Source organism: Pezoporus flaviventris, unplaced genomic scaffold (assembly GCF_033815535.1).
Source record: "Pezoporus flaviventris isolate CSIRO_AGI_PZ_B2104156 unplaced genomic scaffold, CSIRO_AGI_Pfla_v1 ptg000100l, whole genome shotgun sequence".
Taxonomy (NCBI): Eukaryota; Metazoa; Chordata; class Aves; order Psittaciformes; family Psittacidae; genus Pezoporus; species Pezoporus flaviventris.
The window spans coordinates 4,163,554-4,177,972 of NW_026892648.1; the positions used below are offsets into that span (position 1 = coordinate 4,163,554).

The window sequence follows — 14,419 nt, forward strand, 5'->3', positions numbered from 1 at the left end:
GGATAGCTGGGTGCTGTGATGGTGGGGTGGGGAGAGCTGCGCCTTGCTGCGAGGGATAGGAGGGAGCCAAGAGGGAGATGCAAGCAGAAGGCATGGATCCTTCCCCTGGGTGTGATGCCTGTGTCCCTGCAGACGGTGAAGGAGCTGTTGGAGAACCCCACCCAGACAGTCAATGACATGTCCTACTTCAACTGCCTCGACAGCGTCATGGAGAACTCCAAGGTGAGCCCTGAGCAGGTCTGGGGAAGGATGGGGCAGGTTTGGGAGCTGTGTGGGGGACAAAGGGAAAGGTGGTTCCAGCCCTGCTGATGAAGCACAGTGAGCTCTGAGCCTGGGAGAGCTGTGGGAGCAGGAGGTGGTGTGCACAGCTGGTGTGTTCCTGCAGGTGCTGGGCGAGTCCATGGCTGGCATCTCCCAGAACGCCAAGAACAGCAAACTGCCGGAGTTCGGCGAGTCCATCAGTGCCGCCTCCAAAGCTCTCTGTGGGCTGACAGAGGCAGCTGCTCAGGTGAGACAGGCTAGGTCCCAGCCCTGATCATTGCCCCTGGCACACAGTTGCCATAGTACTCCTGCTCCTCCAAGCCTGTCCCTGTAGGAGGGTCCCACAAGCCTCCTCTGCAGCCCTTACGCTCTCTGAGCCTTCCTGCTGTGTGTGAGTTCTCTCTCATCACCCCTCTCCTGCTCCCAGGCTGCCTACCTCGTGGGGGTGTCAGACCCCAACAGCCAGGCTGGACAGCAGGGCTTGGTAGACCCCACTCAGTTTGCTAGAGCTAACCAAGCCATCCAGATGGCCTGCCAGAACCTGGTGGACCCTGCCTGCACCCAGTCGCAGGTGAGTATGAGGTGGGGCACCATTATGGGCATTTTCTTGCATGAAAGGGAGTGTGAGGCTGGTTGGAAGAGCTGCATCCCAAGAGTTGGCTAAGATTACCGCTTGTGTCTCATCAGCTGTACTGGGAGTCAGCTGGCAGCTTTGATGTAATGGTGACAGTCCAGTTGGGCATGCAGGACCTTGGCAATCCTTCTTGGGTCCCAAGAGGGACCCTTGTGGTCACTGATGCCCCATGTGGGGCAGGCAGGAAGGTGGAGCTGTGGGGATGGGGAGTTGTGGTGTATCCTGCCCTACCCTGCTCTTCCCTGAAGGTGCTGTCAGCAGCCACCATCGTAGCAAAGCACACGTCAGCCCTGTGCAACACGTGCCGCCTGGCCTCCTCCCGCACCGCCAACCCAGTGGCCAAGCGCCAGTTTGTCCAGTCAGCCAAGGAGGTGGCCAACAGCACGGCCAACCTGGTGAAGACCATCAAGGTGAGGTCTCCCTGCTGGGACACCATGGTGGGATGGGATCTGGGGCATGGCAGAGGTCGGATAACTGCTCTGGTCTCTCCACACCAGGCCCTGGATGGTGACTTCAACGAGGAGAACCGGGAGCGTTGCCGCGCTGCCACTGCACCTCTCATTGAGGCTGTGGATAACCTGACTGCCTTCGCCTCCAACCCAGAGTTTGCCACTGTTCCAGCCCAGATCAGCCCAGAGGTGGGATGCTGCAGGGGCAGGAAGGATGTGATAGGGGTTGCTGTAGGGTGGGGAGGAGCTGTGCCTCCCCTCCAGCCTGTAATGGAGTCCCAGTGCAGGGCTGATGGAGAGAGGTGGCAGCACCTCGGGCTTTGAGGGGCTGCTCTGTGGTGAGGGTCACAGGTGGGAAAGGGAGTAACTTCTCGTGCACAGTCCCTTGCCTCACCAAGCCATCATCTCCTTGTGCAGGGGCGCAGAGCCATGGAGCCCATTGTCTCTTCAGCCAAGGCCATGCTGGAGAGCTCTGCTGGCCTCATCCAGACCGCCCGCTCCCTGGCTGTCAACCCCAAGGACCCTCCGCAGTGGTCGGTGCTGGCTGGCCACTCTCGCACTGTCTCGGACTCCATCAAGAAGCTCATCACCAACATGAGGTGAGGAGAGTCCTGCCCGCTCAACTGCAGCCCTGTCCATGCTGGCTCTGAGTAAGCATCCCTGGGGATGTCTTAGCTTATCATCCCCTTGGCTGCTGTCAGTGAGGCGAGGCAAGGGATGGGATGAAGATGTCTCTTACCCTGCATGGGAGCTGCTCCTTCAGCCCTGACTCATGGGGATGCATGTCAGCGTGCCTGGGCTTTATGACCCTCTTGTTCTGAAGCCTAGCAGAAGTGTCCTGCCTCTCACCAGCACCAGCTGAGGCTAGGGGCAAAGGGGTGGTGTAGCTGCTGCCAGTGCTGTGTTAATCCATGTGTCACACAGGGACAAAGCTCCAGGACAGCGGGAGTGCGATGAAGCCATTGATGTCCTGAACAGATGCATGCGGGAGGTAGACCAGGCCTCCCTCGCTGCCATCAGCCAGCAGCTTGCCCCACGAGAAGATATCTCCCAGGAGGTGGGTCAGGGATGGGCTGTTACAGGGATGCATTAACACTGGCTGGTATCCTTCCCCCAGCTCCCATCAGCACGTGGTGACCTCAGCCTCATGCAGTGCCTTCTGTTTGCAACAGGCTTTGCACAACCAGATGATCACAGCTGTGCAGGAGATCAGCAACCTCATTGAGCCCGTGGCCAGTGCAGCGCGGGCTGAGGCCTCTCAGCTGGGGCACAAGGTAACACAGGGATGGGGAGCTGCTGATGAGGTGCTTGGTGTGTGTGGAGAAGCTCGTGGTGGGAGGAGAGGCACAAGATTGCCAGGGCCGGAAGCTGATGATGCTCTTCCCTAGGTGTCCCAGATGGCTCAGTACTTCGAGCCGCTCATCATGGCAGCAATCGGTGCTGCCTCCAAAACGCCCAACCACCAGCAGCAGATGAACCTCCTGGACCAGACCAAAACGTTGGCTGAGTCTGCCTTGCAGATGCTGTACACAGCCAAGGAGGCTGGTGGGAACCCCAAGGTGAGCAGGAGGTCACCTTGTGGAGCACATGTGGAGCACACCATGTCGGTGGTGTGTTCCTCTGTGTATGGGTGCTGCATGGTGTGTCTGTCAGACATGGAGGTAAGTGTGTGTGCAGCATCCCTGTTGGGATAGGAGCTGCTGCCCACCTTCCCTCACTGTGGTTTGTCTTTGCAGCAAGCTGCCCACACTCAGGAGGCTCTGGAGGAGGCTGTGCAGATGATGAAGGAGGCAGTGGAGGACCTGACCACCACCCTGAATGAGGCAGCCAGCGCTGCAGGGGTTGTGGGGGGCATGGTGGACTCCATCACCCAGGCCATCAACCAGGTGTGGGCATGTCCTGCGTTCAGCAGTAGCAGTCATCTTTCTCCTTCTTAGTAGCTTTTGCAGTGATGTGGTTTTTGACTTTTAGCCTGGGAACAATACTGATGTTCTTAGCTGTTGCTCAGTAATGTTCACTCCAATCAAGGACTTTCTGAGTCTCATGCTCTACAAGGAGGAGGGGAAGCCGGTAGGGAGCAGAGACAGGACCCCTGACCCAAACTAGCCAAAGGGGTATTCCATACCACAGCACGTCATGCACAGTATAGAAACTGGGGGCAGTTACCCAGAAGGGCCAGATCACTGCTCGAGGCTGGCTGAGTATCAGTCGGTGGGTGGTGAGTGGTTGTATTCTCTTCCCTTGTTATTTCCCTTATCATTATCATTATTGGTGGCAGCAGTAGTGGTTTGTGTTATACCTCAGTTACTGGACTGCTCTTATCTCAACCACGGGAGTGACATTCTTTCAATTCTCCTCCCCATCCCTCCAGGAGTTGGGTGAGGAGGGGGCTGGTGGGGAGTGAGTGAGCAGCTGCGTGGTTCTGAGTTACCGACTGGGCTTAAACCACGACAGGGAAGCGTGGCCAAGGCTGGTGGTGGGAGAGGGGAAGAGGTAGGGCCAAAGCCTAGAAGGTTTTTGGTCTGGAGCTGGAGCCAGAGCCTCCTGCTGGTGTCTTACAGCTGGACGAGGGACCAGTGGGTGAGCCAGAGGGGACCTTTGTGGACTACCAGACCACGATGGTTAAGACAGCCAAGGCCATCGCAGTGACAGTGCAGGAGATGGTGAGTACAAGCAAGCCTGTCACGGCAGAAAGCTCTGCCTGCCACCCAGGCAGGCGCCTGCCTTCCTTGCTTGCCTGTCCCAGCATAGGGCTCTTCCAACTCCTGCTCCTTCTTTCATTGGCAGGTCACCAAATCCACCACCAACCCGGATGAGCTGGGCACACTGGCCAACCAGCTCACCAATGACTATGGGCAGCTGGCGCAAGAGGCCAAGCCAGCTGCCCTCACTGCTGAGAATGAGGAGGTGAGAGCATGGGGAGCAGTGCTAGAGCGTGCTATGGGGCAGAGTGGGATCTGCTGGGGCTTGAGAGCAGAGGACTCTTGAATCTCCTGGGGGCAGGTAGCGTTCATGCCTCCCCTGCAGCATGGTGTGGAAATGTGGAACAAAACCATATTTCCTTTTGCACCTTCCTGAGGGGGAGTATTATAGAATCACAGAATGGTTTCGGTTGGAAGGGACCTTAAGATCATCCAGTTCCAACCCCCCTGTCATGGGCAGGGACACCTTCCACTAGAGCAGATTGCTCCAAGCCCCGTCCAACCTGGCCTTGAACACTGCCAGGGATGGGGCAAACATAGCTTCTATGGGCAACTTGTGCCAGAGCCTCAGTACCCTCATAGTAAAGAACTTCTTCCCTTACATCCAACCTAAATCTCCCCTGTTATAGTTTAAACCCATTACCCCTTGTCCTGTCACTGCAGTCCCTGATGAACAGTCCCTCTTCAGCATCCTTGTAGGCCCCTTTCAGACACTGGAAGCTGCTCTAAGGTCTCCATGCAGCTTCTCTTCTCCAGGCTGAACAGCCCCAACTTTCTCAAGCCTGTCAGCTGGGAGAGAGGAGCTGGGTGGTGATGGTGGGTGATGTTTCCTGGCTGGTATCATGGATGTGAGGCTTAGTCTCCTGCTGGCTCTCCCATGCATTCATTTCTCTTCAGATCGGCTCCCACATCAAGCGCCGCGTGCAGGAGCTGGGTCACGGCTGTGCTGCCCTGGTCACTAAGGCTGGAGCCCTGCAGTGCAGCCCCAGCGATGCCTACACCAAGAAGGAGCTGATAGAGAGTGCACGCAAGGTTTCCGAGAAGGTAAGTGGTCCAGAGAGAGAGGCAATGATGTGGCGAGGCGGGAGGGATGCTGGATTGAGGCTTTTGCCTTTGGAGCCACTAAACGAGGTTCTCTCCAAATCGGCTTTAATTGATAGGCATAGTGTTTACTGCGTCTCCAGCCAAGTTTGTAGCTCATGCTGGGAGACTGATCTTGGAAAGCATCCTGTCCCATCAGTCAGTCTAAAGAGCACGCTTCTGAATAACAGATGAAAACATGGCTCTTTTAAGCTTTTGCTGTATTTGATAAGCGTAGAGCAGCAGTGCTTGTAAGCCAAATCACAAAAGGAAAACAAACACTTGTTATAGTGCCTGGCAGGTGCCTGCATGTTCAGGACCTCCTGCAGTTCCTTCCTTTCCAAGATTGCTTTCCATCAGGAAACTTGTTCCCTTGTGAGTGCTTGCTCAAGTGCAGAAATTGAGTTTCACAACCAAAGAAGAAATGAGGTGTGATGTTCTGATGCCCATCATGCAAACCTTGTTCATTTGCAAACTACTGGAGTCCAATATCCCCTGAACCCCAAAACATGATAGATACAACTGGAAGCTGAGAAGAGGTGTCCAGACCACATGATTCCCAATTCCTCTCCTTGGAATGGAGTGGCTCCATCCTGGGAGATGTTTGAGAAGGTGTGCGCAGCAGCTCTGCTCCCCAGCTCACCCTCCTTGTATCCCACAGGTATCTCACGTGCTGGCAGCCCTGCAGGCTGGGAACCGTGGGACGCAAGCCTGCATCACGGCAGCCAGCGCTGTCTCTGGCATCATTGCGGACCTGGACACCACCATCATGTTTGCCACTGCAGGAACCCTCAACCGGGAGAACTCGGAGACCTTTGCTGACCACAGGTACCTTGTGCAGCTTCTGCTCAGTGTGAGATGGGGCGTCAGGCTCTGTCCTGTGATCTCCTGTCTTCATGAGCTGTGGTGTAGCCCCAAGGACAACTGCAAGTACAGGTCATGCTGACTCTACTTCCCCTCCAGAAGGCAGGGTTCACAGTCTCGCTATACCATGTGTGTACATAGAGGGCTGTATCTTCTCTGACTCCCTTCTTCTCCCCAGGGAGGGCATCCTGAAGACAGCCAAGGCGCTGGTGGAGGACACCAAGGTGTTGGTGCAGAACGCCACGGCCAGCCAGGAGAAGCTAGCACAGGCTGCCCAGTCCTCCGTGTCCACCATCACCCGCCTGGCAGAGGTGGTGAAGCTGGGTGCCGCCAGCCTGGGATCTGAAGACCCAGAGACTCAGGTGAGATGGGGTTCGTAGGGTGAATGGAGGCTGCTTGTAGCTTGCTTGAAGGAGCTGAGGGTTGCGGGTGTTGTGTGGTACCCTGGGGTGGGTCCTGCCTGTTGTGAAGAGGGTTTGCTGGGCTTTGACTGGTGCTGGCTGAGCTGGGTCTTACCACCTCCAGCCTGAGCGTGACCGTAGTCAAGTCATTGCCCTGATTTTGCTGTCCCAGGTGGTTCTGATCAATGCTGTGAAGGATGTGGCCAAGGCACTTGGAGACCTGATCGGTGCCACCAAGGCAGCTGCTGGCAAAGCTGGGGATGATCCTGCTGTCTACCAGCTGAAGAACTCTGCCAAGGTCTGAGCTGGATGGGGTGCGAAGGAGGGGATGGGGAAGGAGGGCTGGAGAAAGAGCAGGGAAGGCTTCTCTGTCCGCCTCAGGGCAGGAGGGGAAGAAGTGGCACATAAATGTGGGGCACAGCATGCAGAGGAAGCATTGGTAGGAGAACAAGGTGAAATGGTATGAGCGGAGTATGGGGATAGAGCTGTTTTGACCTGAACCGTGAAGGTGCTGGCAACAGCCCGGAGCTGATGTGGGGCTTTGCCTCTTTTCCCTTTCACAGGTGATGGTGACGAATGTCACTTCCTTGCTGAAGACAGTGAAAGCTGTTGAGGATGAGGCCACGAAGGGGACACGGGCGCTGGAGGCCACCATAGAGCACATACGCCAGGAGCTGGCAGTGAGTACAGTAGCAGTGCCGTGTCTGCTGCCCCACTCACTGCCTGCGCTGTGCCTCACCACCACCCTTCTCCTCGTAGGTCTTCTCCTCCCCGGTGCCCCCTGCCAAGGTCTCCACCCCGGAGGACTTCATCCGTATGACAAAAGGCATCACGATGGCCACAGCCAAAGCGGTGGCTGCTGGCAACTCGTGTCGGCAGGAGGATGTCATTGCCACAGCCAACCTAAGCCGCCGTGCCATCGCCGATATGCTGCGCGCCTGCAAGGTGGGTCCGGCACGGGTTTGTGGGTGCTGGTGGGGATGGTGCTGGATGTGGACTGAGGATTCCCTGTCTCCGGGTTTCAGGAAGCTGCCTACCACCCAGAGGTGAGCGGGGATGTGCGGCAGCGGGCGCTGCGCTTTGGCAAAGAGTGCGCTGATGGATACCTGGAGCTGCTGGAGCACGTGCTTGTGGTGAGTGTCCCTGTCCCTGCTCCCAGAGTGGGACGTGTTCCCCACATCCCCAGGGTCCTCTGGGCTCTGCGTCTCCTCCCACTGAGGTCTTTGCGTGGCCCCTTCTCTGCCTGTGCTGGCACAGCACATGGCTGAGGTCCTTCTGTGGAAGTGGATTCCGGAGAGAGGAACAGGCTCTGAGGAAAGTTATTTGACTAACAACAGATGGAGATTAACTGGCCTTAAGCAGATGGAGGCTGGAAATTTGACAACACGGAAGCGAAACACAGAAGCAGCTTCCAGTAAAAGTGGTGGGAGTGAGACTTGAAAACAGCTTGTTAATCTCACAGCAGAGGGGAAGATGGGCAGCAGATAGCAGAGGTGATGACTGCGAACACCAGCTGCACCCTTGTGATCTGGTCTTTGTCCGAGTCCTCCCAAGGACTTCAGATGGCTGCTCTAATTAACTGTCCTGCAAGATAAGGGTAGTTTACAAGAAGCAAATTAAGACCGCAGAGTGGTAGAAAGGATCCAGAGAGGTCCTTCCAGTGGTTTGCATTCTTGGCAGCATCACAGAGGTACAGTCAGGGGCTCTGGAGGGATGTGCAGACCCAGCCTGTGTATCACAGCAGCTGTGACAGCCCTCAGACCAGGGTGAGGATGGAGACAGAGGAAGAGCCAGCTCCATGGCAAGGTTTCACTGAGCTGGTTAGAAGGGATTGGTGATGTTCAGGTTTGCCAGGTGGAGGGGATGGAGCTCAGACTGTGGTTTCCTGCAAGGAAGGCTCCTTTAGGCAGAGGATAACCAGCACTGGCAGCACAGAGAGGAGGTGGGCAGGAATCAATGGCTAGAAATTGAACCTGGGGCAGGGGGGAAGTCAAAGGGTGGTTTTGTCTGAAGGAGGTAACCAATGCAATTCCAAGGGGAGCAGTGAGTTTTCTCTCCTCTGCATCTAGATCAAATGTCTGTCTGGAAGGTGCTTTTAGCCACACTTAGGAAGAATTCTCAGGCTGACCTGTTGTTAACAGATAATGGGGCTAATGACTTAGTGTGGCAGTGCCCGAGATCAGGCTATTCTGCTGTGTTTTGGGAGTAACCCTCCACCTGCACGCAGTGTCATACATACATATCCTGAATCTCATACATTGGTGCATTTCATGAGATGTTCACTGGAGGCACCTCCGTGAGTTCATAGCCTCCACGGTGCCTTCAGCTACAAGCACTTAGCAGTTCTAAACATGTTGTCAGAGCAGATAGCAGACTTAATAATGGGACATGTAGTCTTGGATGCAGTTGTGAGGCATACCAGCCATCTGAGCCGCATGCAGCTCGTTGACTTTGCTGGGATGGTCCCACAAGAGTCCATGATAAAGCCATGACCCCCCAGGCTCTGCAGCACTCTGGTCTGTGAGGGGAGGAACTATTGGGTCCCATTTATCAGAAGGGCAGCAGATTGCTGGAAATCTGCAAGCAGGAAGGATGTAGGGGCATGAGAAGGAGGTGGTGGACTGCCAGCAGCAGCAAGCTCATTGCTGTATGATGGATCCTCATAAGAACCAGTGCCTTGCATGGAGCAGAGCTAGAGCAAGCACGGTTAGGGTTTGAGGGAGAGGATTATTTGACTTGGGATGGCTCCCGGCAGAGGAGTGGGAAAGCCTGCATATTTCACTGGGGAGGGGAAAGAATCTGAACCTCCACAGGGACTTGGCGTTTGGTAACAATAGGTCTCTCCCTCCAAAAGCAGAGAGATCCGGTGGCTGAAAAATGCAGTGAAGCAATTCAGGGTGGGGAGAAATAAGGTGTAAAAGGGGGTGAGGAAGAGCGTGGCTCCGTGTTTGCTCTGGGTGTAGGTGTCTCCTCCAGCCCTGGGAGCATCATCCAGATGCCCTGGCTCACCCAGCCCTGCAGGGCTGTAGTATGAGCTAACGATGGCAGCACCACTCCGCACCCAGGACCTCTGATCCTTCATTCCCACCTCTCCTCTTGGCTGCCCTTCACCCCTCACTGGAGAGCACCCACCTTCCCCTGCCACTCCCCAGTGCCCGTGTGTCCTTGCCAAGATGCTCACTGCTCTCTTCTCTTCTTTTCCTTCCCTCCCTCCCAGCCGGTGAGTAAGGCAGCATTGGGGTGCCTGCTGGTGTCTAACCTCAGCATGAGCCTTGCTCACGGCGTGTCTGCGTGCCCAGCGCAGTGCTGGGGTGACACTTGGTGTGTGTCCGCAGGGACCCCAGGGTCCGTGTGTGTGTACTCACACCCGCTCTAGCTGATGGGCCCGAGTCAGGCCAGCGGTGAGCTCTGCTTGTGTGTACAGACCCTGTGTGTGTGTCCTCGTGTGTGCTGTGGTGTGTGCATGTGTGTCCCCTAACCCCGGTGGAGGACTCTCATGGGTCTGACTGACACCTTGTCCTGGTAGGGCCAGCTTTTCTAGGGTATGGGTCCCCCTTTTGCCCAGCTTTTCTTGGCTGATAGATCTCCAAAATGGGGACAGCAAGGGGGAAATGTTGCTGGAGCTTGAAATGCTTGGGGAATTTGGGGGGAAATCCTATAGGGATAGCTGCTGAGTGCAGGAAGGCTTGCACGGAGGGCTGTGTATCTACGAGACTTCCCAGAAGCTATGGATGCAAAACCTTGTGGGGAAGCTCATCCCATCCTCGGGCAGGAGAAGACCAACCAGGGTCACTTGAGAAAGCACCACAGACAACCCCTGATGTATATGCATGTAGGGGCATATTGGTGGGGGTCCCAAGGGTATCCCACCCTCCTTCCCTGGGGGTTGCACCCTGAACAGACCTATGAGATCCCCTTTTTCCATGTGCTTACATCTGCCCCGTGCCCACAGATCCTGCAGAAGCCAACTCACGAGCTGAAGCAGCAGCTGGCAGGATACTCCAAGCGCGTGGCCAGCTCCGTCACCGAGCTCATCCAGGCAGCTGAGGCCATGAAAGGTAAGGCTGTGAGGGCTGGGATTAGCGTGGAGAGATCAGCAGCTGCTGGAGGAGGTAAGGGCAGGTCAGAAGTGAGGCCTTACGCAGGTTTAACCTGCTTCCCTTCCCCGTTTCCCTAGGGACAGAGTGGGTTGACCCTGAAGACCCCACTGTCATTGCTGAGAACGAGCTGCTGGGGGCAGCAGCTGCCATTGAGGCTGCAGCCAAGAAGCTGGAGCAGCTGAAACCAAGAGCCAAGCCCAAGGTAGTGGTGCTGAGCCTTGGCTGAGCCCCATGTTCAGCTTGGGGTGCGCTGGGGCTCTCCTCCCTGTGATTCAGCCTGGTGTGAAGCCCCATGCGACAGCCAGTCCTTCTTCCTGTGCTCCTGCTGCCTTCCACATCCCTGCACCCCACAGCCCTTAATTCAGCTTCACATGTGCCCCCTCATCCCACTGCACCCGTCATCCTGCTCTGCCCAGCACACCTGCCTGGGACTCACACCTGCTTTTGCCCGCAGCAAGCAGATGAGAGCCTGAACTTCGAGGAGCAGATCCTTGAAGCTGCCAAATCCATTGCTGCAGCCACAAGCGCCCTGGTGAAGGCAGCCTCAGCAGCCCAGCGAGAATTAGTGGCCCAAGGAAAGGTAAGGCTGGAAGAGGGAAAGGAATAAGAAGATGCAGAGCTGTGGTGGCTTCTCCCTTCACCTGGGGCTGCTTGTTCCCCAGGGCAAGGGGTGCACAGGGTGGTCAGCCTCACTATTTTTCCTTGCAGGTGGGCGCCATCCCTGCCAATGCATTGGATGATGGACAGTGGTCCCAGGGACTCATTTCAGCCGTGAGTATGAAGGTCACGCTCAGGGGATGGGGGGGACCCCCTCCTCAGGGGATTCTCTGCCCATGTGTTTCTCCTTGGTGGAAAAAGCAGCCACTCTTCTTCCTCCCTTTCCCACCATCTGAAACACGGTGCAGAAGCTGGTTATCACCATCCCATGCCCCACAACCTCCTTTGTAACAGTCAGAGCATATCCTTCTGCGGGCAGGCTCCTGCACACACCCTGAGACCCCCTCTCACTGCAGGCACGTATGGTGGCTGCTGCCACCAACAACCTATGTGAAGCTGCCAATGCAGCAGTACAGGGCCATGCCAGTGAGGAGAAGCTCATCTCGTCCGCCAAGCAAGTGGCTGCCTCCACTGCACAGCTCCTGGTGGCCTGCAAGGTGAAGGCTGACCATGATTCAGAGGCCATGAAGCGGCTTCAGGTGAGTCCCAGGCTGCTCAAGGCATGGGTATGAGTATGGTGAGGGCACATGAGTGCCCCCCGGGGTGCACACTACCTGCCTGTGTGCCATGGGCTCCTTGGAGCACAGGCTCTGTGTTGCTTGGACTTAGGGCTGCGTGCCAGGAGTGTGAGTGATGCTCACATCAGGTATTCAGGGATGAGGAGCTGGCACAGGAATGCCTGAAATGCATGCGCTGCATCACTGCTATTCAAGAAGTTAATGTTCGGGTGGAATGTTTTGTAGCACTTACTCTGTGGCACACAAGAGGTTAAAGCCCATGGGTTGGGGCATTAACATGGGGTCCCAGAGCTGGTCCCTCGGGCTGGGGAGGGTCAGCAGCGCTACCCCCTATTTCCTGCCCCGTTGCTCTGACAGGAGCCAGAGCCTGGCTCAGAGCAGCAGTGCCTGAAATGGTCATGAGCGGGTGGCAAGGCAGCGAGCCATGTAAAGGAATCACTGCCTGCGGCTCCCAGCACGCCTGTCCTCCTGTCAGCCTGGCCTGGGGCAGGGGCTTTTCACCCCTGCAAGCAGCAGTGCTACCCTGGAGCTGTGATTGAGGGTGCTGATCCCCGCTTCCCTCCCGCAGGCTGCCGGCAATGAGGGAAGAGAGCGTCGGACAATCTGGTGAAGGCAGCACAGAAGGCAGCCGCCTTCCAGGACCATGATGAGACGGTGGTGGTGAAGGAGAAGATGGTCGGGGAATTGCACAGGTGAGGAGTAGGGGTGGCTCTGGCTGACACCACAACCCCTGTGTCCCGGCCGCAGGAGCGTGTCGTGCCACACACCAATATGGGGCCAGTCTCCAGAGAGCTTCACAAACATGCTGCAGGCGAGTTCATCCCACCCAGCACCAGTTAAACACTGTGGCTTCACCCTCATCCTGCCACATGTGGCAGTGGGCACAGCTAGTGGTGGTGCACACTCCCAGCAGTGTAACGCCCTGGCTTCTTGGTGCAGTGCCTGCACCGTCCCAGTGTCCATGACATACGAAAAGCAAAAGATTGGATGAAAGGTGCCACAGGTCCCTTATGGCCACAGGCTATGGGGTGTGTGGGGTTGAGCCCCAGGAGCTGTGCTGCTCCCTGTATCTCCATAGGACCGTGGTCACACCACAGGCACTGCAGCCCTCATTCCTGTGGCCACACCGGTTTAAGTTGCTGGGAAAAGCCCAGCTCGGGGGTCATCGTTACCATGGCAGAGTCCCCATCCATCCCTGTCAGGGGCAGCCATGACCGCAGGGCTCTCTCCCTGCAGATCATCGCTGCGCAGGAGGAGATGCTGCGCAAGGAGCGGGAGCTGGAGGAGGCACGGAAGAAGCTGGCTATGATCCGTCAGCAGCAGTACAAGTTCCTGCCCTCGGAGCTGCGGGATGAGGAGCAGAACTGAGCCCCTCAGCGCTCCCGCCACTCACCCACCGCACAGACTGCTGCCCGCCCGCCCGCTCCTATTTAAGACAACCCGCCTCAAGAACAGGGCTTAGACCCGGGCTCTGCTCACACACAGAGTGCTGGGGCTAACCCAGCCGCTGCTCCAGGCCGGTGCCGCGCCAGCAGCTCCGCTTCAGCACCCAGCACAGCTTCCCGTGTTCACCGAGGGCATGGCCGTGGTGCCGGGGGACCCGGCTGGAGTGGAAGCTGGGGCTGCACCGGCTCAGGGCTCACCCGCCAGCCCCGTCTGTGCGGGGCTGGAGAGCTCTTCAATATAGGGGATTTTTTTGTGTGCCTTTTGTCCTTCCCACTTGTGCCCCTTCCCTCTTTCTCCTCCACGTGGGATGGAGAGAGGCGCGTGGCTTGCCCCCTCCTGTGCGATGGGGCGCAGGGAGCAGCGTGGTCTCTCTTAGCTCTTGCACAGAGCCGCCTTTCACCTCCAATGCCTTATTGCTGGCTGAATGTTCCTCCTCCTCCCTCCACAGCCTCCCTGGGAGGCACTGAGCCTCCCCTTGCCCTGAGCATCTTCTTCAGCCTGGGCTGCTCTGGGGAGCAGCAGGACTGGAAGGTGCAGTGCCTCCGCTCAGGATAGGGGGAATGCAATGGGTTCACCCCTAGAGATGCTCTTTACCTTCCGCAGCCCTAGCCAGCTCTGCCTCCCTCCTCCCTCTTCCCAAGTGCCTGCATTGTTTTCCGAGATCTGCAGTATTTTTGTAACTTCTCCGTTTCTCTAGTATTGAGCCTGCAGCTTTCAATGTTCATTTATTACCCCCCTCCACACTTCCAGCTCATGCCTTGCCCACTAACACCCAGTTATCCCCAGGGTCCCGCAGCCCAGCATCCCACCCCTCCTCGGCTCCGGGACCTCCATCCCTTACCCCTTTGCACTCGCTGAGGCTTCTCTCACTATTTTGATACTTTAAGCATCCCATATTAAAACATTGAAGGAAACCAGCTCCCCCTGAAGCCCCAGGGTGGGGTGGGGGATAGCAATGTCTCCTTGGAAAAGACGTGTTCACCAATAAAACCTGGTTTTCCTGCTTTCTTGCTGCCTGTATATCAACGGAGACCCTCCCCCCCCAGGAGGAAGGGAGGGCTGGTGGGCAGCAGAGGCCAGGGAAGGGGGGGGGGGGGGGGGGGGAATGTAGCATGGGTGCTTATACAGGAATATGGGATGGAAAATATTTGAGGCATGTCCAGCCCCAAGGCACCCGTCAGCCCGGACCCCCGCTGCCAGCCATGTGCTGGCCCTCGCAGGTGCTGCCGTGGGGCCTCAGGGTTGTG

At 56.9% G+C, this 14,419-nt stretch overlaps 1 protein-coding gene across 3 annotated transcripts in view; it reads left to right on the forward strand.

Moving 5' to 3' along the window:
• The window catches only part of TLN1 (talin 1), a 34,872-nt gene extending 20,697 nt beyond the window's left edge, over positions 1-14,175 (forward strand). For 2 of the 3 annotated variants that reach the window (XM_061477252.1, XM_061477253.1), the window contains 25 exons: positions 133-222; positions 386-508; positions 689-832; positions 1,144-1,305; positions 1,393-1,533; positions 1,762-1,943; positions 2,269-2,401; positions 2,517-2,618; positions 2,733-2,903; positions 3,081-3,230; positions 3,906-4,007; positions 4,132-4,251; positions 4,944-5,090; positions 5,788-5,954; positions 6,169-6,352; positions 6,564-6,689; positions 6,955-7,071; positions 7,151-7,336; positions 7,417-7,524; positions 10,344-10,449; positions 10,569-10,693; positions 10,946-11,071; positions 11,200-11,262; positions 11,505-11,687; positions 12,295-12,417. In XM_061477252.1, the coding sequence (XP_061333236.1) occupies positions 133-222; positions 386-508; positions 689-832; positions 1,144-1,305; positions 1,393-1,533; positions 1,762-1,943; positions 2,269-2,401; positions 2,517-2,618; positions 2,733-2,903; positions 3,081-3,230; positions 3,906-4,007; positions 4,132-4,251; positions 4,944-5,090; positions 5,788-5,954; positions 6,169-6,352; positions 6,564-6,689; positions 6,955-7,071; positions 7,151-7,336; positions 7,417-7,524; positions 10,344-10,449; positions 10,569-10,693; positions 10,946-11,071; positions 11,200-11,262; positions 11,505-11,687; positions 12,295-12,336 (3,300 nt within the window). In that variant the 3' untranslated portion in view covers positions 12,337-12,417. Of the gene's footprint in view, positions 1-132; positions 223-385; positions 509-688; positions 833-1,143; positions 1,306-1,392; positions 1,534-1,761; positions 1,944-2,268; positions 2,402-2,516; positions 2,619-2,732; positions 2,904-3,080; positions 3,231-3,905; positions 4,008-4,131; positions 4,252-4,943; positions 5,091-5,787; positions 5,955-6,168; positions 6,353-6,563; positions 6,690-6,954; positions 7,072-7,150; positions 7,337-7,416; positions 7,525-10,343; positions 10,450-10,568; positions 10,694-10,945; positions 11,072-11,199; positions 11,263-11,504; positions 11,709-12,294; positions 12,418-12,946 lie in introns of those variants that run through there. The other variant, XM_061477254.1, reaches the window with a different exon arrangement.
• The last annotated feature ends 244 nt before the right edge of the window (positions 14,176-14,419 follow it).